Source organism: Siphateles boraxobius, unplaced genomic scaffold (assembly GCF_051911475.1).
Source record: "Siphateles boraxobius isolate OS27281-9 unplaced genomic scaffold, OSU_SipBor_1 13, whole genome shotgun sequence".
Classification (NCBI taxonomy): domain Eukaryota; kingdom Metazoa; phylum Chordata; class Actinopteri; order Cypriniformes; family Leuciscidae; genus Siphateles; species Siphateles boraxobius.
In genome coordinates, this window is record NW_027508733.1 from 4,287,773 (window position 1) to 4,315,656 (window position 27,884).

The 27,884-nt window shown below is 39.5% G+C and overlaps 1 protein-coding gene and 1 long non-coding RNA gene across 2 annotated transcripts; both read left to right on the forward strand.

The window, feature by feature from the left end:
• Nucleotides 1–854: 854 nt before the first annotated feature.
• LOC143735344 (uncharacterized) lies at nt 855–3,512 on the forward strand. The gene is made up of 3 exons (XR_013203107.1): nt 855–954; nt 1,781–1,816; nt 2,801–3,512. It is a non-coding gene; the product is annotated as an uncharacterized LOC143735344 (long non-coding RNA).
• Nucleotides 3,513–19,550: 16,038 nt separating this feature from the next.
• Nucleotides 19,551–26,512, forward strand: LOC143735300 (SLAM family member 5-like). The gene is made up of 4 exons (XM_077225439.1): nt 19,551–19,670; nt 21,538–21,867; nt 25,679–25,969; nt 26,052–26,512. The coding sequence occupies exons 2-4, from the start codon at nt 21,582–21,584 to the stop codon at nt 26,213–26,215; spliced, it is 741 nt and encodes a 246-aa protein (XP_077081554.1). The 5' UTR covers nt 19,551–19,670; nt 21,538–21,581; the 3' UTR covers nt 26,216–26,512.
• The last annotated feature ends 1,372 nt before the right edge of the window (nt 26,513–27,884 follow it).

Consider the following 27,884-nt stretch of genomic DNA (forward strand, 5'->3'; position numbering starts at 1 on the left):
ATCTTTAGCATGTAGTACTTCTACGGGAGTTAGCACATCAAGTTGAAGTACAACTAGCCACAACTGCAGAATCTCGAGGTCATGGAAAGGAAGACGATGAAAATGTAAGCTCTTATATTTTTGCATTCTGTTGCCACAATTCGGAAAGGCACAAACACGAACCATTTCTTCTTCACTTGTAAGCAACTCTGATCTTAACTCGTCGCACATGATCAACGCTCCTCCCACCTGGACATTGTTTACCTTTTCCGGCTACAGCACGGGACTGCAGCGCGAGACTACAGCTTGCCGTCTAAAAGACTATTTAGGTGAGTTGAAACAATGGCTAAGTTGCTAAACGTATCTTGTTCACATGTTGTCCCTGTTCATGTTGGACAGACATTTTAATTGCATTTTGTGTCTGTTAAGAGGCTCAAAAACGCTCTTTATGTCGATGCCCCCATAGCTGCCGTTTTAGCTGGGTGGGAGCTCTGGGCATTCGCGGTCGCAGCTCCGCGTAGCAAGCACCAATCCGGTTCGTTTTTTTTTCTATAGTCAGTACTCACAAAGGTCTAACGATCAAGATTAACTTAAAAATTGCCCAGAGTTCTCCATTAAGCGGTGAGTGTTATGTACGCCGTGCTATGTAATTTTGTTCTTGCGTATGTTGCTGCATATGCGTGTATGTCTGTGTACTTTGTATTCGATTGGAGGCTCCGCCTGTCAATCGAGAAGCACCTGGCTGCAGCCTGCAGATTTGGGCGGGGTTGCACCTGGGGCGGGGCTGCTTGTGCAGCCCAGCCCACAATGCTTCTCATTGGTTAGTGGCAAAGTGGTGACGTCGATCGAGGTGGGGCCGCACCTCGGGCGGGGCTGCACGTCTCTACCCGCCAACATCTCTTCTCATTGGTTACTGACGTCAACTCAAGACGTCGATTCTAGCATGTTTTCATTTCCGCTGTTCATCTCTGCATGGTGAGTACAGGCAAGCTACTCTTCTTTTCTCTCATTTTATTTACAATTTTTAATTCTGAAGTGGCGTTTAGTGTGATGATAAAATGAAGTGATGTAAAAATAAGATTGTGTAACTTTACTTACCATATCGCACAAATAACTAGGGCAGCGTTTCCCAAAAGCATTGTAGGTAGGTGTGTGTGTGTGTGTTTAGATTAGGATATAATGTTAAAACAAGGCCCTTAAAAAGAAATACAGTGGCAAAACTGAACCAGGAAAATAGGATTTAAGAGTTAATAGTAACAATATACAAAGGTATATTGTAGGACTTTTTTTTCTATGAATAAATTGATTAAATGTAAACTATTTTGATTGTTATTAATAAGTATACATTCATTTAATTGAACATGAAACTACATTCAATAGTAATACAAATTCAACAAAACTCCTTGGAAAGTAGGGCTTGTTTTATATATTGCATACTGTTACTTATACTTCTGCTGCTATACAGTATATGCACTGTCCAATCCTTCTGCTGGAGTGCCACTATCCTGTAGAGTTTAGCTCCAACGCCAGTTAAACACACTTGAACCAGCCAATCAAGGTCTTACTAGACATACTAGAAGCTTCCAGGCAGGTGTGTGGAGGCAGGTGTGTGGAGGCAGGTGTGTGGAGGCAGGTGTGTGGAGGCAGGTGTGTGGAGGCAGGTGTGTGGAGTCAAGCTGGAGCTAAACTCTGCAGGACAGTGGCCCTCCAGGAGTGACTTTGGACACCCCTGCACTAGAGTAATAAAATAATAAAACATTTTATGCTAATTCTGATGCTCTATACTTCCTTCTCTTTGCAGATCCTTGGCATTGTGATCCCCATTTATATTCCCTGGGTACCACTTTTGCTATTTTACTTTATATATATTTTTGTGGTAACACTTTACAATAAGGTTCATTAGTTAACATTATTTAATGCATTAACTAATATGAACTAACGATGAGGAATACATTTGTTCAAGTATTAGTTGATCTTTGTTAATGTTAGTTAATAAAAATACAACTGTTCATTGTTTGTTCATGTTAGTTCACAGTGCATTAACTAATGTTAACAAATACAACCTTTGATTTTAATAATGTATTAGTAAATGTTGAAGTTAATATTAACTAAGATTAATAAATGCTGTAAAAGTATTGTTCATTCCTAGTTCATGTTGTTAACTAAGGTAGTTAACTAATGAACCTTATTGTAAAGTGTTACCATTTTTGTTTTGCCGTGTTCATTATTCTCTAACTCTTACTCTAGTCCTCCGTCCCTCTCACCTATTTTTTGTTGTTGTTTACTTTTTTGAGCAGTATTAGGACTGCAGTAGTAAGTGCCCATTCTGCCAGTCCACCAGCATGCCACAGCTGTATTACCACATCAAAAATCATTTTCTATCCTATCCTAATCAATCTATCCTTCTATCTCTGTCTATCTATCTCTACCTATCTGTCATGTCTATCTGTCTGTCTGTGTCTGATAAACTGTATTGCCTTCAAAACTTTCAGCTTCAAAACTACTTTGATATTCAAACTGAAAATCTTCGAACTTCAAGCTTTTAAATTTTTTTCAAACTTTTAGGATAGGCTTTCTCAAGCCAAATTAAAGTTTGTCTTGACAACCTTTTTTTAACTAGTTTATGTTGTTCATAAACAAAGTAAGTCTCTTAGGTACTTTACAGACAAAGCCAATAACACTCAAGTATATCTTGTTTAACATTTTCCTATAATATGTTTAAAATGTATAAAAAAGAAATTCCTTGTACGACTCTGTACTATGTTAATGCCTTTATTCAAAATGATTCAATATTGTTTGTTCTGTATTTTGTCTAAATTAGGTGTTGTGAACTGGAGTGCATTTTCCAGAGAATATAGGCAAGAGTTCCGGGTGCCGTACTCGATGACTCTGTGCTTCCACTGCACTGAAATACACAAGGACTGCCCACCTGGGTCTGTGGTGATGGCAGAAGAGGAGTTCTGCGTGTGTGTGTGTGTGTGTGTGTGTGTGTGTGTGTGATGGCAGAAGACGAGTCCTGCGTGTGTGTGTGTGTGTGTATGTGATGGCAGAAGAGCAGTCCTGTGTGGATTTTTTTCCGAGAAGGAGGTTGAGGGCTATTGCTTGGTTGATTGTTTTTTCAATGATGGAGGGGAATTTCAGGCTGAGTAGATTGTGTGTGAGTGTACGTACGTGTGTGTGAGTGTACGTACGTGTGTGTGAGTGTACGTACGTGTGTGTGTGAGTGTACGTACGTGTGTGTGTGAGTGTACGTACGTGTGTGTGTGAGTGTACGTACGTACGTGTGTGTGTGAGTGTACGTACGTACGTGTGTGTGTGAGTGTACGTACGTACGTGTGTGTGTGAGTGTACGTACGTACGTGTGTGTGAGTGTACGTACGTACGTGTGTGTGAGTGTACGTACGTACGTGTGTGTGAGTGTACGTACGTGTGTGAGTGTACGTACGTGTGTGTGTGAGTGTACGTACGTACGTGTGTGTGTGAGTGTACGTACGTGTGTGAGTGTACGTACGTGTGTGAGTGTACGTACGTGTGTGTGTGAGTGTACGTACGTACGTGCGTGAGTGTACGTACGTGCGTGAGTGTACGTACGTACGTGCGTGAGTGTACGTACGTACGTGCGTGCGAGTGTACGTACGTACGTGGGTGCGTGCGACTGTACGTACGTACGTACGTGCGTGCGACTGTACGTACGTACGTACGTGCGTGCGACTGTACGTACGTACGTACGTGCGTGCGAGTGTACGTACGTACGTACGTGCGTGCGAGTGTACGTACGTACGTGCGTGCGTGCGAGTGTACGTACGTACGTGCGTGCGTGCGAGTGTACGTACGTACGTGCGTGCGTGCGAGTGTACGTACGTACGTGCGTGCGTGCGAGTGTACGTACGTACGTGCGTGCGTGCGAGTGTACGTACGTACGTACGTGCGTGCTAGTGTACGTACGTGCGTGCGAGTGTACGTACGTACGTACGTGCGTGCGAGTGTACGTACGTACGTACGTGCGTGCGAGTGTACGTACGTACGTGCGTGCGAGTGTACGTATGTACGTGCGTGCGAGTGTACGTACGCACGCGTACGTACGTGCGTGCGAGTGTACGTACGTACGTGCGTGTGCGAGTGTACGTACGTACGTGCGTGTGCGAGTGTACGTACGTACGTGCGTGTGCGAGTGTACGTACGTACGTGCGTGTGCGAGTGTACGTACGTACGTGCGTGTGCGAGTGTACGTGCGTGTGCGAGTGTACGTACGTACGTGCGTGTGCGAGTGTACGTACGTACGTGCGTGTGCGAGTGTACGTACGTACGTGCGTGTGCGAGTGTACGTACGTACGTGCGTGTGCGAGTGTACGTACGTACGTGCGTGTGCGAGTGTACGTACGTACGTGCGTGTGCGAGTGTACGTACGTACGTGCGTGTGCGAGTGTACGTACGTACGTGCGTGTGCGAGTGTACGTACGTACGTGCGTGTGCGAGTGTACGTACGTACGTGCGTGTGAGTGTACGTACGTACGTGCGTGTGAGTGTACGTACGTACGTGCGTGTGAGTGTACGTACGTACGTGCGTGTGAGTGTACGTACGTACGTGCGTGTGAGTGTACGTGCGTGCGTGTGAGTGTACGTACGTGCGTGCGTGTGAGTGTACGTACGTGCGTGCGTGTGAGTGTACGTACGTGCGTGCGTGTGAGTTTACGTACGTACGTACGTACGTACGTGTGTGTGAGTGTACGTACGTGTGTGTGTGTGAGTGTACGTGTGTGTGTGCGTGTGAGTGTGCGTGTGTGAGAGTGTACGTGTGTGTGTGTGAGTGTGTGTGTGTGAGTGTGAGTGTGTGTGTACGCGTACGTGTGAGCGTACGTGTGTGTGTGTGAGTGTGTGTGTGTGAGTGTACGTGTGTGTACGTGTACCTGTGTACGTACGTGTGAGTGTACGTGTGTGTGTGTGTGTGAGTGTACGTACGTGTGTGAGTGTACGTGTGTGTGTGTGTGTGTGTGTGTGTGTGTGTGTGTGTGTACGTGATTATCTGTATGTGTGCATATCTCTTTACACAATTATTCTTGTTTTGAAATAAAAGTTATCACTGGTGTGAGTTTGGTTTTTTGAGTTGGCATGCATAATATGGGATAAAGAGATTGACAATGTACTTTATGTAGTTGGTTTAACTTCAAACTACTTTATTGGCATAAATGTTTTTATAATAACCTATATAATGCACACAAATAAACAAGAACTATTACAGAGGAATTATTAAAATAAGAAATATATAAGGTGCCATTAATGTTTACAGTAATTTTGTAATTTACACAGTGAAGTGCAACAGAATGTGAAAAACATTTAAAATACTACACAGATATTACACAATACTCTGTAATTCCTTAAAAGTTTACCTTAGATCAGACATAGTTAAAACTATGGATATGCTCTCTACTCCTTTTTGCTGCTTTCATTATTACTTTAGAGTTTTTTAATAGGCCTTTATCATTTTATTAAAGTATTTCAAATTTGCGCATGCGTTTTGAAGACGCGTCGACGTCATTACTGGTCCACTTAACGCAAATGCGATGCATGCGCTATCAGCGCGATATATCGCATGAGTTTTAAAGACTACATTGTTTTCAAACACATTTCCTGTTTACCGTGGCGTCGACGTCATTACTTTGCCAGTAACCAGGCAGAGAAGCGTTGGTGCGGCCCCGCCTCGATCGACGTCATCACTTTTCCACTAACTAATGAGACGCGTTAGGGTCTGCCCCGATCTGCAGGCTGCAGCCAGGTGTACTTGGGTCAATCTGCAGATGTCTGAAATCGCGCCACCAATTAGAGCGTCCATCTCTGGCTCAGCGCCAAAGCGCTACCCCAAACATTAAAATACCATGATTTACTCAACATCATGTCATTCCTAACTTGTACTGAAGTATAAGGTTATTTGGGAGTGTGACCACTAGAGGGAATGCTTGTGCAACAGGTGGCTGAATCTCTCAGAGTTAGCAGTATTGATGTAGGCTATTTCTTGTTTATACTGAGGTGGCTGAGGGTCTGATCTAGGTCTGGAGTGCAATAACAGTGTTTATTCTGTTGAAAACCTTTTTTCTTCTCAAGTGTAGAAAAGATAGAGTTGCAGACCAGGAGATTGTTGAGGTATAAGTTCTTTATTTCGTCGCTGTAGTCATCTCAATCAAGTCTAAATTAAAGTAACTTTACATGGTATATTATAGGCATTTTAAGAGGAGGGACTTCTGGAGGTGGAGACTAATTCAAACAAAGCATGCAAATGTAGTATGAACACACTCTACTCTGAGGGCATTACCAATCCAATGGAATCAGCATAACTATTCAAATGCTGATAGTGGCCAGGAACTCTGGTTCCAAGAGCCATCCCAGAGCCATTAAAGAAAGTCTCAGTGATCAGACTCATTTAACTCACAATGGAGAAAACAGGATTTGCCAGATTCTCTTGCTGGAAACTGTTTCACAGCTGATATCATTTACCATCCTAACCTGAAATGCTAACTTCAACAAACAGAACTTTCTCAGTTTATATATGATAGTATTAGAAGTTAGATTAAACCTTTTAATAAATTTGTATTTCTTCAATTCATTTAGCCCGGCTTCAAATAAACTCTTTATCTGCTTGCTTAATACTCAAGGGATTAACCCCATAAAACAGCCTAAACTTTCTTCTTCTAAAACCTTATTTCACAAGTTTAAGAAGAGGGATCAAACTAATGTTAGAGATGAAGAGTATAAGTGTGATGTAATGACTTAAATTTGCTTTATTATTATAACTATTATTTCTATTTTTTGTTTATCAGTGAATGATAAAAAGGCGGATTTGTAATGGAAAATTTTGATTTTCATTGATCTTAAGTAGATGTTACAAAGTTATGTGAGTCACATGTTCCTATATCTGTACTGTGGTATTTGAACGAGAGATATATTTGTGTTTGTATACCTGTGACTGTGCAGGAGTGAGACACTTTGGGAACAGCTGGGAAGGGACCTTTGCACAACACGCTAGTAACGCACCACCCGTGCGCTCAGTTATTTATTTATTTTTCTCTTGCGCGCCCGCGCCTCTGAGTTCAGAAAAAGACCAGGTGAGTAAGAATCAGTCAACAAACACAGTGATTAATGTCTTGTCCTGTTATTGTCACCTGCACTTCATGCCACATGTTTAGCATAGCCTTCTCTGTTGCCAATATAGGATTTATATGTGATAAATGCAAGGAGACAGTCAGGCTGACGGAGAAGATTTCAGAATTAGAGACACGCATCCAAACTTTAATTGAGGATAGTAAGTGTGCTAGAGCTTTAGATACTATTTTGGATGCGCCTAGCATAGTGAACTCTTTACATGATTCGGTTCTGGCTGAAATAGAGCCCGTACAGCAAGGCAGGTGGGTGACAGTGAGGGATCGCTCTAGTTGCGGATTATAAAAACACTCTTCCGTTCCGATTACCATAACAAATCGATCTTGCCCCGCTCAGTGAAACACACACTGAGAATTCTGTTGATTGTGCCCTGGTAATTGGTGATTTGGTCACACAGAACGTGAAAATAGAGACACCAGCCACCATAGTCACATGTTTGCCGGGAGCCAGAGCGCCTGACATCAAAGCAAATTTAAAAGTGCTGGCTAATGCTAATCGTAAATTCTCTAAGATTATTATTCACGTCGGCACTAATGATGTTCGACTCCGCCAGTTGGAGATCACCAAAATTAATATTAAAGAGGTGTGTGAACTCGCAAGTACGATGTCAGGCACTGTAATTTGCTCTGGCCCCCTTCCTGTTCGCAGGAGTGATGAGATAGTTAGCAGATTGTGTTCACTTAATGGCTGGCTGTCAAAGTCGTGTCTGCAAAATAATATAGAATTCATAGACAATTGGAAAAGTTTTCGGGGCAAACCTGACCTGTTGAAAAGAGATGGTATTCATCCGTGGTGGTCTTCTCTCTAGTAACATGGCACATAGTATTAGAGCTGAAACATGACAATCTGGGGCTCAGGTCAGCAAGCAGAAAAACTGGCTAAACCGACTGTCTGCTAGCAGCCTCGCGTCACCAAGGTCAGATAAATCCCATCACATAGAGCCTCTTTTACCTAGATATCATCATATAGAGACTGTGTCTGTTCCCCGAATTTGGAAATCCAAAAAACGTCAGTTTTTTATTTTTAATAAAAAAAAATATGTAATTGATGTTCAACAAATAAAAAACAGATATAATACAGATGAGCAAACGATAAAGCTTGGGTTGCTGAATATTCGATCCCTTACTTCAAAAGCACTTATTGTTAATGATATGATTTCAGATTATAACCTAGATGTGCTGTGTTTGACAGAAACCTGGCTAAAACCAAACAATTACATTACTTTAAATGAGTTCACCCCGCAAGATTACTGTTATAAACATGTGCCTCGCCTGAAAGGCAAAGGGGGAGGTGTTGCTGTAATTTATAGTAATATTTTCAAAACCACTAAGAAATTTAGTTTTAAATATACTTCTTTTGAAGTGTTGGTGCTTAATATAAAAATATATAGTGTAAACGATAAATCACGTTTGAGAACTCTGCTGGCTACTGTATACAGGCCACCAGGGCACCATAAAGACTTTATCAAATAATTTGCTGACTTTCTATCAGAATTACTGGCTGCAGATAAAGTCTTAAATGTTGGTGATTTTATTATACATGTAGATAATGAAAAAGATGCATTGGGATTGGCATTTAAAGACATTGTAAACTCAATTGGAGTGAGACAACACGTGTCAGGACCTACTCATTGTCGTAATCATACTCTAGATCTAATACTATCACATGGAATAGATCTTGATGCCGTTGAAATTCTGCAGCAGAGCGATGACATCTCAGATCATTATTTAGTCTCATGTAAACTTAAATTAGCCAAGGCTCCAAAGCCGACTCCGTGTTATAAATATGTTAGACCTATAACTTCTGCCACTAAAGATTGCTTTATCAATAATCTTCCTAATCAGTTTCATCATCCCAGCATCCCGGATAGCTTAGAAGAACTTGATATTGCAACAGAAACTTTTAACTCTCTCTTTTCCAGCACTTTAGACACAGTTGCTCCGCTGCGCTTAAAGAAGATTAAAGAAAATAGTCCAACGCCGTGGTACAATGAGCACACCCGGGCCCTTAAGAGAGCAGCCAGAAAAATGGAGCGAAACTGGAAGAAAACAAAACTAGAGGTATTTCGGATTTCATGGAAGGAGAGCTCGATTGCTTACAGAGAGGCTTTAAAAGCTGCTAGATCTGCTTATTTTTCAACCCTATTAGAAGAAAATAAACATAATCCTAGGTATTTATTTGAAAAAGTGACTAAACTAACGAAAAAGAAAGCTTCAAGTCCAGAAGTTTCCAAGCAGCACAGCAGTAATGACTTTATGAACTTCCTTGATCATACAAAATTAGTCAATTACAGGCCGATCTTTTCTGTCAAAGATATTAGAAAAAGCAGTATCCTCACAACTGTATTCCTTTCTTGAAAGAAATGATACATGCAAGGATTTTCAGTCCGGATTTAGACCGTACCATAGTATTGACACTTCTCTCATGAGGCAAGGCAAGGCAAGGCAAGTTTATTTATATAGCACATTTCATACACAATGGTAATTCAAAGTGCTTTACATAGAATAAAATAAAATAATCAAAACAAATAAGAATAATTAAAACAGTTTAGAATAAAAAATAAAATAAAGTACCGTAAAAACAGTCGGACGAACAGTGGCACAGTGCTCATTCAGTAAATGCACAGTTAAACAGATGTGTTTTGAGTCTGGATTTGAATGTGACTACTGTAGGAGCACATCTGATCTCTTCTGGAAGCTGGTTCCAGCTGCGGCTGGCATAGTAGCTAAAAGCGGACTCGCCATGCTTAGAGTGAACCCTTGGTATTTCTAGCCGATGTGATCCTAATGATCTGAGTGATCTGTTGGGTTTATATTCAGTGAGCATATCTGCAATATATTGAGGTCTTAGCCCATTGAATGATTTATATACCAGTAATAATACTTTAAAATCAATCCTAAATGTAACTGGGAGCCAGTGTAAAGACCTTAGGAAGGCCAGTAAGGAGTCCATTACAATAATCCACCCTACTGGTGATGAAAGCATGCACAAGTTTCTCTAAGCCTTGACTGGAAACAAAGCATCTAATTCTTGCAATATTTTTCAAATGATAATATGCTGATTTAGTTATTGCTTTGACATGACTACTGAAACTAAGGTCTGACTCTAGAGACACACCGAGATTCCTGACTTGATTTTTAGTTGTTAGACCCCTAGACTGAAGGTATGCGCTTACCTTGAGAACTTCATCTTTGTTTCCAAATGCAATGACTTTAGTTTTGTCTTTGTTTAACTAAAGAAAGTTTTGGCACATCCAACTGTTTACTTCATCAATGCATTGGAACAGAGAATTAATGGGGCTTTAATCGTTAGGTGATAGGGATAAGTAGAGCTGTGTGTCGTCTGCATAGCTGTGGTAAGCGATTTGGTTATTTCTCATTATTTGGCTCATTGGGAGCATGTACAGGTTGAATAGGAGTGGCGCAAGAATTGAGCCTTGAGGGACTCCGCATGTCATGGGTGTCCATTCAGACTTATGATCTCCAATACTCACATAATAACCTCTCCCTTCTAAGTCTGACCTGAACCATTTTAGGACTATCCCCAAAGCCCCGACCAAGTTTTCCAGCCTGTCAAGAAGTATGTTGTGATCGACAGTGTCAAATGCAGCACCGAGGTCGAGTAATACCAGCACTGATAATTTGCCTGTATCAGTATTTAAGCGAATATCGTTTATTATCTTTATGAGCTTTATGAGCTGTCTCTGTGCTGTGATGCGATCGGAATCCAGATTGAAAATTGTCAAAGTATCTATTCAAGCTTAAGAATTTGTTGAGCTGATTGAAGACAACTTTTTCAATGATCTTGCCTATGAAAGGAAGATTTGAGATCGGTCTATAATTGCTTAAGATGGTCTTATCCAGATTGCTCTTTTTCAGGAGGGGCTTGACAACTGCAGTTTTCAGGGAGTTCGGAAAACTTCCAGAGAGAAGTGAGGCATTTACCACTTCTAGGAGATCTGCTTCTAAGCTGTGTAACACATTTTTGAAAAAAGATGTGGGTAGTGCGTCAAGGGCGCAGGTTGATGTTTTAAGGTGCTCTACGGTTTCTTCCAAAATTTTTCCTTCAATTTCTTCGAAAACAGACATAGTGACTACTTTCTCAGGTTGTGATCTGATCTGTTTGACCCCAGCGCAACTCGAGGATGAGCTGATCACCTTTCTGATATTATTGATTTTCTCAGAGAAGAAAGAAGCAAACTCACTGCACTTGCTGTCTGAGAGCATTTCACTGGGAATCTGGCTTGTGGGATTTGTCAGTCTCTCTACAGTAGCAAAAAGAGTGCGTGTGTTGTTTAAGTTGCAGTTAATAATATTTGAGAAGAAAGTCTGTCTAGCTTTGCCTAGTTCCATATTAAAAGCATGGATGCTGTCTTTGTAGATGTTAAAATGGACTACAAGTTTTGTCTTCCGCCACATGCTCTCCTGCATTGTCTTTTCATATTTTGCACTGCTGTTGAGTTTCTCCAAGGTGCTTTTTGTCTGTCACTCTTCTTCCTGACTTTCACAGGAGCAATATCATCAATTACACTTTTAACTTTTGAGTTAAAAGAGTCAAGGAGAAAATCAACAGAGTCAGCAGATATGCTTGGTTTTAAAGATATAGCCTTCATAAATAGTACACTAGTGTTCTCATTTAAGCATCTCTTCTTGACAGACACAGATCTAGCTTCAATGGCAGGAGAGATCAATATATCACAGAAAATACAGAAATGATCAGTGCTACATCCTTAATAACAATCGATGAGATGTTTAGACCCTTACTGATAAGTAAATCTAGAGTGTGTAGGGTATCTGGACTCTGTCAGTTGGGACTCATTCAAATCCACAGTTGAAAAGCTTTTAACCTTTGACTTTCACGCTAGTAATTCACCAGCGAAGGCAAGGAAGTTTGTTCCTAATGGCATTCATTGACACTTTCATAGCGAACTGAGTTAAAACCAAGCCTTCCCCCTTTCGGTAAGAAGGAACGTTGTGTACAACACACACACACACACACACACACACACACACACACACACACACACACACACACACACACACACACACACACACACACACACACACACACACACACACACACATGAAACTTTCATTAACTTTATCATATAAAGACTTTACCGAAATATATTTGATATGTTTTTATGTGTGTCGGCATGCCCAAGTCAGATGGGAATACATATATTGCTATCGTATTTTTAAATTAACTATAACGGTGTGTAATTATGTATTAAGCCGTATCTTTGTAATTCCTATGCTTTTTCATGTTTTGTCTGGTATTAATGTAAATCTCTCGGTTTGTCCCAGCTGAATCCATATTGTATATTGTGCTGAAATGTATTTTACTATGTTTTATCATCTCTGGAGTAAAATTTAACGCATTTCTGTCACTGTCATAAAACATGCAAAGTAGGCTTCGACAGGACAAAGGAACACTTTTGGAACACCGGGGATCTTTTTCTTTTGTTTGTTTAAGTTTTGTTTTTCCTTTCGACTTTGTTCATTTCCCCGGACGGGTAAATTAACTTAGCCTGAATTGTTTCTTTGGTAATTTACGTCAAAGACTTTTAAACCTTCGTTTGAAAGTGCGCGCTCCGGACCATCTGCAGACCACTTGACGCTCCGACGGCACTCGACACGAGGCCGCTCACCCACGGAGCCGTGTTCAGCAACATAAGAGAACCATATATGCAGGTATATTCGTTTATCAAGCTTCACAGCATTAAGATTGTGTTTTTCCATGTTGTCTCTTAAAGGTTTAACTGTCCAGGTGAATTTTGCCAAACTGTGATCCCTATGGATCTCCTCTCTCTCTCTCTCTCTCTCTCTCTCTCTCTCTCTCTCTCTCTCTCTCTCTCTCTCTCTCTCACTCACTCCCTGTTTCTTTCACTTTCAATCTCTGTCCGTGTTTTGTCCGTTATCTGTTTGTATATACATCTATCCCATGTAACGTTAGTAACTGTAACATATTTTTTATTTATTAAAATACATTATATTCATTTATTGATTCTGTCTCTTGCTCATATACAAGTCCCTTTAATGTACGATCCGAAGCTACGTGCTTTAAAAGTATGAAGTTACTTGAACTAGCAGGCTATCTTTGTAAAACAGGAAGGTTGCATTCATGGCCAGAAATTGCCTTTCCTGTGAATCTCTGAGATGATTTCAGTGTGAGAATTGATAAAGATCGCATGATCAGTTTGCTGGACAAACAGATTATCAGATCCCAAATTAATTCCACAGGGACTATCCTTAGAGTTAATATATGATAGACCTAATTAATATATTAATATTTAATTATAATCCGTTTTGATTAATTATTAATATACAATTGAGCTAATTTAACCTGTCTGTAAAATATAGTCTACATATGCAATTAATTATAATCCTTTGTGGTTAATTGTCTGGGTACCTATATGAATGCAGATGCAGGGAACATATTATTCCTTTTTGGGAGATTTAATAATGTAAAGTTTATCTGGTTCAAACCCGTATGAATAATTATTAGTTATTGAATACATATTCCCCAAATTGACCAGAAATACTCTACAAGTGTGTCCACGATTATGTGTGGGTCCATGTACATGCTGAGTCAGATCAAAAGTTTTTAAAACAATTTTGATTTATTTTGCCATATTGTTTTCTGCATTCTCTATGTTAATGTTAAAATCTCCAGCAATGGCAAAACAGTCAAACTCAGAGGAAATTATAACAGTTGATAACAGTTCTGTAAAGTCCTCAGCAAAGGCTGGAGAGTATTTTGGAGGCATGTAAATAATGATAAGTAAAATACGTGGAGAACCTTTTAACACAATACCCAGATTAGAGTCACAAATGATTTGCTCTTATCATCCGATTGTGGTTGTATCTCTCTATTAGTGTTACTTGATCTTAGTGCTGAATTTGACACCATTGACCACAACATTCTTTTAAATAGACTGGAAAACTATGTTGGCATTGGTGGAATTGCACTAGCATGGTTTAAATCATACTTATCTGAATGTTATCAGATTGTAGCAGTAAATGAAGAGTTGTCTTATCGGTCAAAAGTTCAGTATGGCGTACCACAAGGCTCAGTACTAGGACCGCTGCTGTTCACTCTGTACATGCTACCGTTAGGAGATATCATTAGGAAACATGGAATTAGCTTTCACTGTTATGCTGATGATACTCGGCTGTATATTTCTTCAAAACCTAACGAAACTTACCAATTCACAATATTAACGGAATGCATAGCTGATATAAAAAATTGGATGACTAGTAATTTCCTACTAATAAATTCTGAAAAAACAGATTCTAATTATTGGACAAAAAACTTCCACACGTAATAACCTAGAATACTGTCTAACACTTGATGGCTGCTCTGTTAAGTCTTCGTCATCAGTTAGGATCCTGGGTGTGTGTGCTCTTTGATACCAATCTTTCATTTGAAAGTCACCGCATTTTTCCATCTTAAAAATATATCTAAATTACGTCAAACGCACTCATTGACAAATGCGGAACAATTAGTTAATGCGTTCATGACATCAAGGCTAGATTATTGTAATGCTGTACTGGGTGGTTGCCCTGCACGCTTAATAAACAAACTACAGCTAGTTCAAAACACAGCCGCTAGAGTTCTTACCGGAACCAGGGAGTATGACCATATTAGCCCGGTTCTGTCAACACTGCATTGGCTGCCTATTAAACATTGTATAAATTTTAAAATATTGCTGATTACTTACAAAGCACTAAATGGTTTAGCTCCCCTGTACTTGAGCGAGCTCTTAATGCATTATAGTCCTTCACGTATATTGCGATCTCAAAATTCCGGCCAGTTGATAATACCTAGAATATCAAAATCGACTGCTGGCGGTAGATCCTTTTCCTATTTAGGACCAAAACTTTGGAACAGTCTTCCTACCATTGTCTGGGAAGCAGATAAAGTCAGTCAGTTCAAAGCTAGACTAAAAACACATCTCTTTGACCTAGCATTCACATAATACATTATCGACTTCTATAATTCAATGTTAGGCTGCATAGATTAGGTCAGCCGGAACTGGGAACGCTTCCCATAAATCCTGGTGTACTCGTTACATCATAAGAAGAATGGCATCTACTCTAATTTTAGTGTCTTTGTTTATCCCAAGGTTGTCCCGCAGCCTGCCGGATCCAGGCCGTATCCAGATCTGACGGAGGACCTTCGCCTGGACCCGATGAAAACACAGACCTGAAGTGCCAACTAGCCTTTCCCTATGGTATGGGATATTTCCCTATATCACTCTACAGATAAAGCTTTGTGGAAATTTCGGTTTGCGTACCTACCCAAAGTGATAAAATGAAATAAAATTCTGCATACAAATTTATTGGCAAGACAAGTAGTTTGTTTAGGCATGGTTTGCAGGGAATTACAAACCTGCGCACATATATTCAAACACACATAAGGAATCAATTCTTAATGCGCATGTGAACGCCATCAGCGTTTATGACAGGTTCGCGTTTAAAGTCTGTTTAGAGGGAACGGTTTCGTCTTAGCGGCCCCTAAACTAATAACAAATGATCATTTCGACAGAAGTGAATCAATCAAAACTAACTTTAGCTGGAAATAACGTTTTTTAAGAACTGAACCGCTATAAAACCAAACCAATCTCTGTTACCTTAAATTATATGTTTATCTCTGTAAAGCTGCTTTGAAACAATCTACATTGTTAAAAGCGCTATATAAATGAGATTGACTTGACTTGACTTGTCTTTGGTCCTAGAGGTCAGAGTGCATTTACTTTTGGTGGTCTTAGTGTCAGCTAGTGAAGCTTTTGCAACAATGGGAATGTGCAGCGGAAAAGGAAACCTGCTGAATAAGACCTTGAGACGAGTATAAAGGTGGCCCAGCTCTTCCTGACTTTGTCTCACTCACAGCGTAACTTCTGTGCTGTGACTGGGGCTTCTTGCTAGAATAAATACTTTTTAAAAGACAATTTGATTCAGAGTGTCTCTTATGCAGTGATAAGGGTTTAATAGAAATTTGTGCCACAACACTCATGCCGAAAGAAAAAATACATGTGATTGAATGTATGACATCCAGTTTAGTTTGTAGTTCATATCGAGTCTTGATGGCGCCTGTAACTGGCAGAGCCGCGGCTCGTCTCCTGCTGTGTAAATTATTAATGGTAATTTTCTCAGTGTACGTGATCATTTCAGCCCGCATAACAGATGGATGCGTCCTGGCTGTATGGATTTATGATCGGGACTCTTTGTTTCACATCAGAGAGTCGATGGAGGACCTGTTTGATAATTACGACAGGTTCAAACAGGCGTTTCCTCCTCCGTTTGCTATCGATCCTGACTCTCCTGACTACTTGTTACTATACCGGGCTCCGGGTAGGGTCCGTAGGAGATTCAGGAAAAGAGGTGTGCGGTCCGGTGTCCAGGTCAGGCGAAGGCGTGCCGCAGCGCGCGGTGGCTCTGTTGTCTTCGGCCGCCGGGACCGTATTCGGTGCAGTACACGGAATTCAAGGGGTGTCCTGGATCCTTTGCATCGCTGGAGTTGTGGTCAGAGACTTTCACCGCCAATGTTTACTTCCGTGTTTGTGCCGGCTCTTTCCGTATGGACCGGCAGGAGACCATGTGACCGCTGGACGTGCCTGCAACCAATCCCGCTGCAAAACAGGGATACTGCCTCCGTGACGTTCCCCAAAATTCATGTTGGCCTGTTGGCCTGTTGAATGTTCGTTGAATGCTCGGACATCGATAAATGTAATGAAATCTTGCCCCAAAAATTCTCTTCTTTTGAATTGCAGATGGTCAAGGTGGGTTTCTCATCCTCCTTCTACTGTATTTTGGTCTATCGACCTCCTGGCCCTGCTGCTGTTTTTCTTAGGGATTTTAGTGATTTCTTATCCTCTATAATTAAGCTGGAATCTGTCTTAATCCTTGGGGACTTTAACCTGTTGATGACAGCTCATCTTGCTCCGCAATAGAATTATTATCATTGACTTAAACTTTTAATTTTAATTAGCATGTATCTAGGCCTACTCACCAAAAAGGCCATATTTTAGACTTAGTTTTTACACTTGGCCTAGATATATTAAACATATCTGTAAATGATGTCTATATGAGTGACCATAATATTGTTCTGTTTGATCTTCATTTCAGTTCTGACCCAAAGCCTTCAGTAGTTAGGTCTCAGAGACGTGTTATCACGGCAAATACTGCAGATACATTTTCTGATTTGTTTGATCCTGCTCTAGTTATGGACTGCCTTGATGTGGATGATTTCCTTTACTGTTTTAACAATCACTGCGTAAAAATTCTGGATCAGGTGGCCCCTGTTAAATCAAACTTGTCTACTCGGGAAAAAATGTGGCCTTGGATAAATGAAGAGATTTTAAATCTTAAGAGACTGTGTCGAAAGACTGAACGCCTGTGGAAATCCACTAGCCTTGAGGTGCACAGGCTGTATCTCAGGGATCTTGTGTTGTCCTATAATGTGACGGTTGGAAAAGCCAGATCTGACTATATCATTCATCTAGTAACATTAAATAAAAAAAATCCTAAAGTGCTGTTTGAAATGATCAATACACTTGTTTGCCCTGCTGCCCCAGTTATCCCTGTTTTTTGTGAAGCTGACAGCAATGCCTTTTTGGGATTTTTCACTAATAAAATCAAAATGATTAAAGATAAAATCCCGTCCCATTCGTGGGGTACCGTTGCTGACTTTAAGCCAGTCTCCAGCATGTGGTCCACTTTTAGGACTGTAACGATTGCTGGTATTTCTGAATTGGTGACCAGGATGAAGCCATCTTCCTGTTCATCGGACGTCATTCCTTTCAGATTATTCCAAAAAGTGTTTGAAGAAATTGGCCCTTGTGTAACCAAAACGGTAAACCTCTCGCTGTCTACTGGCGTTTTTCCAGATGCTTTTAAGCTGTTTCAGTGTTACAGCTAACCAAATAAGGTCTGAGACTGCGGACTTGCTCTGTGGAGTGCCTCAAGGCTCTGTTCTGGGCCCTGTTTTATTTTTGTTGTATTTGATCCCTTTGGGAAAGATTATACAAAGGTTCAGTGATGTTTCTTTTCACTTATTTGCCGATGATAACCAACTTTACTGCTGGTTTAAGCCGTCAGAGATCTGTAAGTTAAACTCCTTGCTCCTTTGTCTTGTGGAAATTAAAAAATGGCTAAGCGATAACTCCCTGCAGCTAAATGCAGACAAAACAGAAACACTGATCATTGCCCCGGAGGATGCAATCCCTGGGATTAAACAATACTTGGGTGATTTAGGCCAGTCTGCTAAGCCAAGTCTTAGAAATTTGGGAGTTATCCTGGACAAAGACATGCCATTAGTGCAGCATTGCAAGCAGCTTACGAGAAACTGCTTCTTTCAATTAAGGAAAATCTCGAAACTTAGAAAAATGGTTTCACGAAATGATTTGGAGCTTATCATTCTTGCCTTTGTGTCTTCGCGTTTAGACTATTGTAATAGTTTATTTTTATGCCTAAACCAGAAGGAGCTCTCTCGACTGCAATTAGTACAAAACTCTGCAGCTAGAATTCTAACACGTACTAATAGGAGGTCTCACATATCCCCTGTCCTAAAAGAACTTCACTGGCTACCAGTGTCTTATAGGATAAATTTAAAAATTTTGGTTTTAGTTTTTAGAGCTTTGCATGGTCAGGCACCCCCCTATATTAGTGACCTGATTCAGCGTTATACCCCTGTGCGTGCTCTGAGGTCTGTGGATCAGAACCTGTTGACTGTTCCACGCACTCGCTATCGTACTAGAGGTGACCGATCTTTTCAGGCTGTTGCCTCTAGGTTGTGGAATGACCTCCCACCGTCTATGCGCTCTCTTGACTCTGTTAATGCTTTCAAATGCAGACTAAAGACTCATTTATTTGTTCAGGCTTTTAATTAGCTGCTTGTGGGTTGATATGATCGTGTACTGTCTATGCTTTTATTGTGTGTATTTTATGATATTAATGTTTTTGTTGTGAAGCACTTTGTGGCCTTATACCTGTGAAAGGTGCTATATAAATAAACTTTTACTTACTTACTTAGTTTGTGATTCAAAGTGAAACCTGTTGTGGTCTGTTTTATTTATCTGGAACAAAATGTGGTTTATTTGTTGGGTGGACAGACAGCTTGTGCATGAGAATGTGCAGGAGAATAGTTTCTGTTCTTCTGCTAACCAGTGGCGATTCTAGGGGGTGGCCTGGGGTGGCCAGGGCCACCCCTGAAAGCTCATTGGCCACCCTGGTGGCCACCCCAGATCTGATAGGTAGTTGGTCAAGTTCGTCAACACAAGAAACAAGAGAAATGCTGTCAATCAATGATGACAGCTGATCAACTGATTTAGGGCCAGTTTTACATTTTTAACTAACACCGTAATGGTCGTACTGAGGCTGTGAGAGCTGATTTCTGCTCAGCGGACGTTTGGCCATGCAGGTCAGGTGACCCATGAGATGAGCGCGCTGGCTGCTGCTGCTCCGTGAAACAGGAGGACGGTCGGTCACAGTTACAACAGCAACAATGATAAAACGCTGGAATCTGTAGATTGAGAGGTATGGTAATTTAATGTTTAGTTATATCGTAGTAGTTCCCTCTGAATGTGTAGAAAAACTGAAAAAGTCGAACTACACTGTACTAGCTAGCTTAGCAGCCTGCAAACCAAGTTAAGAGTGCAGAGTGCAGACAGGGCGCGCGCGCAGCTCTTAAAGGGGCCACACCTTATTTCCACTCATTACACCGCCATGGAATGCTATTTTCTGGACTGAAGACTTGAGGGTGTTTTTTGCAGATGTGTGTGTTCAATAGAGCTAACGTTATATTTTTGGCCAACCCGTGTGTGAAATATAGTGTGAAAGTCTAGATTTAAGTTATAACACAAGAACAAGCTGTGATTTATTTATTTGCTCTGTTATTTAAGGGCTGTTTTTGTTTGTATCAGTTAGCTCATCTTCACTTAAATTAACTTATTAATGTATGCTGAATCAAAGCCAATGTTTAAATTTATACCTTCATCGGGGCCTTGGATATGAATACTGTCTTAGTTGAAAACCACTTTTTGCACATTTTCATACATCACAAGGCATCCTAATGATATTATTCCGTCATCAGGTCATCCTCTGTGTTACCTGTTACCCGTGTTTGCTTTACTAGTTTAAGTCCCCTCTTGTGGTTAAATAAAAACACACCTGGCAAAGAACAAATTAAGAAATTCAAATTCCAGTATCTCTAACAAATTATATCTAAGCTAAATAATAACATATACTAAGCATGTAAAGAACAACAAATATTTGTTTTTTTCTTAAAAGCTTAGTTTTTATTTTGCTTTTACAGGTAAGGTCCTATCTTTAAGCATTTTGGTTTGTCCTGTTGGATTTCTGTGTTTTTATGTAACCACAAGATGGTGCCTCAATTAGTAAAGCAAACTCAGGTAACAAAACAGGTGACACAGATGATGAGTTGATGACTGATGCATGTTATTCTATATAGGATGAGTTAAGAGCAGTTTATTTTGCTACTCTAACTTATGAAGAGACAAGTTAATCCACTACAAGGAAATAGCTCTTAGAAAATGTTTACCCTATCCTGACCATAATTACTGATTAAAAATAGACATGTTAAAATAACCAGAGATACTTGGGGACTGTGATAGGTGGTTAGGACTGTTTTTAACAGGATAGTCACCTTTATTTGACCAGTTATGAGACAGGAAATCATGGGAGAGAGAGAGGATGTGACATGAAGCAAAGGACCGGGATTCGAACCATGGTCGGCTGCGTACATATACACATTAACTTTGCTATGCCATGGCCACCCCACACTAGCTTTGTGTCCCATCTTGGCCACCCCACAAAAAATGTCCTGGATACGCCACTGCTGCTAACATGAATATAAATTCATTTACACATGAACATAAATTCATTTACATATGAACATAAATTCATTTACACATGAACATAAATTAAAGTTCTGATTTTATTGCATACATAGGATACAGCAAAAATAATATTTTACCTACCTGTGGCTTTCTGCCAACAAGAACAGTTAAATACTGCATATAGTTAATCATGTTTGCCTCTAGCCTCACTATGTGACCACAGCCACTGTCTGCAGACTAGGCTTTTGCATCCTGTCGAAGGATGATTCACATGCATTGAATAAGTGTTGCCATAAAATTTGAGTTATTGACTGATTAGCGAACGGGTGGTCCATGCTTGAAAAATGGTCCATGCATTTGTTTTGTTCTTTTTGTGCTTGTTGGGTCTTGTTGGTAAGTTATTTGTGAAAATATCTCAGTAATCAATTAAAATTGATTAAAACTTACAGAACAATTAGATAATTAAAAAATATATAAAAAAATTCAAACCAATACAAAGTTATGAGTGTTTATCTGAGTAAACATTTTTGGTTTCTGTTCTTTAGGTGCTTTTGGTGCTGAGCCCGATGCAATAGAGTCAGTGTCAGTGATGGAGGGAGATTCTGTCACTCTTCACACTGAGACTGAAATACAGAAAGATGATCTGATACTGTGGTGGGGTGGAACTGAAGACTCTCCTATGGCTGAAGTCAATAGATCAGCCCAGATAATCTCTATATCTGGAAGTACTGAAGGATTCAAAGACAGATTGCATTTGGACCCCCGGACTGGATCTCTCACTGTTAGGAACATCCGAACAAACCACTCTGGAATTTATAAAGCACAGATCATTGGAAAGAAGGTGTCAAAGAAAATGTACAATGTCACTGTTTATGGTGAGTTAAGAATTACAGATTGAAGACTCACAAACACAAAAATGTATTTAATTTAATATAATTTATTCCAGTTATTTATTTTTATACTTTATTTGTTGTTGGCACTGATTTTCAGATCTCTCCGTTGTCATATGTTGACTATGGGGGTCTCACAGTATTGCACTTGTCTGAAACTGTAAATATGAATACAGTGTTAATTGTAACACTACATATAAATTGTAAATGTAACACTTTACAGTAAGGTCTCATTTCTTAACATTAGTTCATCTATTAACTAACACAAACTAAAAATGAGCAATACATTTGTTGCAGTGTTTTTTATACTTTGTTAATGTTAGTTAATATAAATTCAGCTGTTCATTGATAGTTCACAATACATTAACTAATGTTAACAAATACAACATTTGATATTAATAATTTATTAGAAAATGTTGAAATTAACATTAACTAAGATTAATAAATGAAGTATTGTTCATTCTTAGTTCCTGTGAACTAGTTACTAATGTTAACTAATGAAACTTTACTGTAAAGTGTTACCCTTATAAATATTATAAATCGATTACTATGTTGCCTGTATTCATTTAAAGGAATAGTTACCTCTAAAATTAAAATTAACTGGAAATGTAGCCTACTCACCCTATCCAAGATGTAGATGTATTTGTTTGTTTTTTCATTGAATTTTGGAGAAACAATATGGAAGTGCCGTGACAAGTAAGTCTCATTTAGTTTAGCACAGTACAGATAGCAAGTTTTGTAAAAAAAAAAAAAAAAAAAAAAAAAAAATTTGTAAAAATAGAATAGTAAGTGTTAGTGTCAATGGATCAAGTATTGACGAAAAAGATGTGTCTTTAGATGTTTCTTGAAAATAGTCATTTCACCAACAGGGAACAGTCAAAGGTCTGTGAAAGTGATTTTGTGCCTCTTTGAGATGATGGCACCACGAAGCGACATTCAGTTGCAGAACGCAAGCTTCTGGATGTCATGTAGAAGTAATGAGTTTAGGTATCAGAGACCAAAGTAATTTTGCACACTTTTTTAAGCTATTATAGATTTACTGACAATGTATTTTGAATATGAATCCAAGGTAAAAGTTGCTAGAGGAGTGAAGATAAAGACTGTAAGTGTCAGGACCAGTTTTGGGGGTAACGCATTGCAAGTGCGAGTTACATAATCAGATACATTTTTTCAAGTAACTAGTAAAGTAATGCATTAATTCTCAATTTACAACAAAATATCTGTTACTTTTTCAAATAAGTAACACAAGTTACTTTGTTTTCCCATTTATTGACTAACAGCTCTCAACTGCCCCCATGTTGAGAGAAATCAGGAGTAAGTGCAGAGGGCTTTCTGTGTGCTGAGTGAACATTATGCTTATTGTAGATCTAGACCAAATGTGAGCAGGCATTTACTTATCTCACTTGCACAAAAACAGATTCAGTATTTCTCAAAATGAATAAAAACTAGATGAAATACAATCTCAGAATATTACGCAAACCTGCAATAAATAAAAATGTTAAATGACACAAATATACTATAACACTTTATTTTAGGGTTCTTTGTGCTATTAACTAGTTGCTTATTAGCATGCATGCATAATATTAGGACATTGACTGTTTATTGGTACTTATGAAGCACCTAATAATACCTTATTCTGCATGGTATTCTTTGGGTTGGTACTCTGTGTCTTTTGACCGCAGAAACCAGGATCTAAATGAAGTTCTGGGTAAAAATGTCCCCCTCAGAAAGTCCCTGCTCGCGAGATAGTACTTTTTCAAAGGTTAGGAACTGTAGGGTGGGCGTGGGACTTGGGCGCTGAACATGCTGATTGGTTGACTCCACACAGCATTTTGATTGGTTGACTCTACACAGCATTTTTATTTCAACCACCATTTTTAAAAGTCTGTTGCAGTGTGTGCAGTAACAGTAGTTTGATATTTGAACCAACAATGGAGTTTAAAAAATATGAACAATGGACCGACATTGAGGTTCAGGCTTTATTAAGCTTATATGCGGAGGAAAAAAAGTCATGCTCCTTTTTTTGGAAAGTTCACCTGCTTTTTGATCTTGGGATTTGGGCAGGATGCAATCAGGGCGGTCTTATCAATTTGGGGATGCACCTGCCCATGTGCCAAGTTGAAGCCCAGATACCATACCTACACACGTCAAACCGCACACTTCTTTGTGTTCGCTGTGAGTCCTGCTACCCCTATCGATCTCAGGACAACACGCAGGTGTTTGAGATGCCGCGACATACGCAGTATGTGGCTGGAGGATTTTGTCCATGAGACACTGAAAGGTTGCAGGAGCCCCAAACAACCCAAATGGAAGAGTAACAAATTGGTGTAATCTGAACGGCCTTGTGAAAGCTGTTTTTTCTTTGGAAAAAGGAGATAAGTGTTGAATAAAAGCGAGCCTAACCTAACCGATCAAGCAGCTCTTCAACTTGAGGCATTGAATTAGCTCCAAATTTTGATACAGTGTAAACCTTTCTGTAATCGACACAGAAACAGACTGAGCCTTTTGTTTTGGGAACCAAAACTTTTGGGCTCGTCCAATCGCTATACGATTCCGCTCAACCCCAGCATGGCCTTTAATTCTTCCTGTAAACAAAAGGGGTTGGCTGTGTGCCACAACCCCTGGGACCATTTCGATATGGTGCTGTACGAGATTTGTGCGACCGGGCAGGGGTGACATCTGCAAAGTCTGTCTGCAATTTGGTTACATCAGTGAGCTGCGCTTATCTCGTAATCGAGATCCCCAACTCGCCGTGAGTTGGTATTGTGTCAGGTGCAGACCGGTTAGCGATTTGACTAGCCTCGCATGTGGGGTTTGTGCTGGCTGCATGGTGGCGTGCACGCTTCTTCGTCCCAGGCTTCGGCACCACTGTAATGTTCATAAATAAAAAGGTCAAGTCAGTGAGTTCTCATTGTCTTTAGTTGTTTATCTCTCCTAAACAAAACAAAAGTAAACCAAAATAGCTCTTCAGCACAGTCAACATAACACAGTCCATTTAAGCAACATAAAATATGTCCTAGGGTCTCTCCCATACCCAGGACTGCAGGCTCTATTTAACCCGTCTTGACTCCAGTTAATGGAATTAAAAAAGGATGTTAATCATTTGCACTTGACACACTTCTCACCGCTTGTCTCCGCACTTACTCTCCCCATGCAGACTTCACTTTACATTGCTCTCCTTGCCAGAGTACTTAATGTCACTTTATTAACCAATGTCTCTGTTGTTGACCTTCAATGATCCAATTCAATCATACTAATAAGCTAAAATTATTTTTGTTAAACATCACATTTGCGTTTGATTATTTGTTTTTATTGCTGAAGTAAGAGCAGCAATAAAAAACTTTTCCTGCGTTTTTTTGTGATCCAGAATGGCAGCACAGCCAAATGGTTTGGCCCTCTATGAGAAAAAGTAAAGTAAACCTTACATTACTTTCCATATAAAATAACCAAGTAACAGAATTAGTTACTTTTTAAGGAGCTACAAAATATTGGAATGCATTACTTTTAAAAGTAACTTCCCCCAACACTGATCAGGACTGATGAGACAGACTTACTGGTTGACGTCCAGTATAAATGTGTTTGTATGCATGTTAAAAGTTCGATTTCATTTGGAATAATTTTTAAATATCAAACAATCACTTCCGCACAAAATGTGCAGTGCTGTTGGTCACCAGGACCAGGATTGAGAAACACTGCTAAACACTCACTGACAGATGTCAGTCAACACATTAAACAGTAACTTGTCCTTTTACTTACAGTTGATTTGATTTATTCTGATTTTTCTAATCTCTTGTAGCTCATCTTCCTGTTCCTATCATCACCAGAGACTGTTCTTCGTCATCATCCTCTTCATCTTCACATTGTTCATTACTGTGTTCAGTGTTGAATGTGAGTCATGTGACTCTCTCCTGGTACAAAGGAGTCAGTGTATTGTTCAGCATCAGTGTGTGTGATATTAGCACAAGCTTCTCTTTACATCTGGAGGTGGAATATCAGGATGAAAACACCTACAGCTGTGTGCTGAAAAATCCCATCAGCAACCAGACCACACATCTGGACATTGGTGAACTCTGTCAGAAAATTCCAGGTGATAGTTTTTATTTACGCAAGTCAGCTCAGCAGCATATTATCAGTAATTTTATATATTTATTGTTTTTTTATCCCCTCAGACTCAGAATGTGTCCACTGTTGTGGTTCTACTGAAGCTGTGATCCGATTGGTCCTCTCTGCTCTGGTGGGCGTGGCTACTGTTGCTGTTTTGGGTTTTGACATCGCATCCAGAAAAGCGGAACAGAAAAGAAGAGCTCAGAAATCAACCTCAGTGCTAAACTAATTCACTGTTAAAACAACCGTCTATCTTTTAGTGCTGGGCAACGATTAAAATTTTTAATCACGATTAATCACATGATTTTCTTGTGATTAATCGCGATTAATCACATTGTTACGCGCAAAATTGAAGAATGAATTCTACAGTAGTGTATTGCACACTTTTGATTTAAATGTACTGCTATATACACAAAAGTGCAATAACATGTGGTTTGCAAAAACTTTAAACAAATAAGGTGCTTATACCAGCAGTATTCCCTTTACACAGTAGCAATAAAATATTTATTGTAAATCTCAACTTAAACATTAATGTAATCAAATTTTAAAACAAAGCTATTTGCCACTGCCAGGGCATTACCTTTTATCTAGCTTGTTAAAACGAGTCCAGTTTTCTTGTTTTTTTTCTTCTGAACAGGTATCAACAGGTAGCCTATCTTTTATCAGGGAGCAGCAGAAAGTCTATGTAGTTAGAGGTCATGACCACTACTACAGATATAAATCGACCAACGTTACTTCTCTGATAGTAGGGGAGAGCCGGGACAGTTGAAACACTTTTCAGATAAACGTCGGTTTCTAAGATAAGGTTACAGATTTAAAAAAAATTGTTTTGTGATCAACAACTCACATATGTGTTCTCTTAGTATCATGTGTTATTCGGTACAAATATAGAATGATGTAAGTAAAAATTGACTTTGAACGGTAGTTGTGCTTTGTTGCAATGAAACATAACAGTTTAAACAGTAACTATTGTTCTAATACTTGTTTTTATGAACAATGCCTGACAAGTAACTTATGTACATATTGTTAAAAACATAGTTTTTTTATTTTATTTTTTATTTAACGGTTCATATTAACATTTTTGTTCTGTCGGCCAATAAACAATAGGCAATCAGCCTATGCGCATTTTGCGTAATCTTTCTAAAAGGCTATTTTGAAGAAGACAGACAAATCCGTTTACAATTAATTTTCTTACATTTCTTCTTTGAGTCATATTGAGTGTTTGCTAGTTGAATAGCCTGTTATTATGAAGAAAATTAGGTCAACCGGACGATAAATGAAATTTATTGAAGATTGATGATTATTAAAGAGATAACATGGAACAGTAGGCCTATATGAATCTTTGAAAAGTATAGGCTAAATAAACATTTATGAACAGTAGCCTTGTTTCAACCGTCCCAACAGCGCCTCCTGCCACTTATACCTGTTTTGCCCTTAAACTAAAAAACTCTGATATTACCAGAGCCCGTCTAACGGAGAGCCTTGGCACTTCCTATTAGCCCCATTGTATATAATCTTGGTTGCAGTTCCATTAGAATTCCACTGGAGGTGATCGCGGGCGAGTGCAGAATGAATGGGAGTCTATGGAGCTAGACGGCTAAATGTATCCCTTTGTCCTACTTGTCAATGAATCAAGGTAGATTTATTGTTGATTCCGCAAGTTCAGTATAGATTATAGACCAAAAGTCTAATGAACGAGTACTTATGTCCTTTCGATTTCTTACAGGTTGGGTCGTTGTTGGCCAGAACACGCTAGCATTCTGCTATTATGTGACGTCATCACATTTTTGAACGGATTTTTAGAACAGATAAGTGAACTTAAAAATGCAATTTTCAGCTGAGTGTATTATCTTAGCCCCCCCTTTTGAATGCAACTTTCAAATTACTTGACAAAAAAT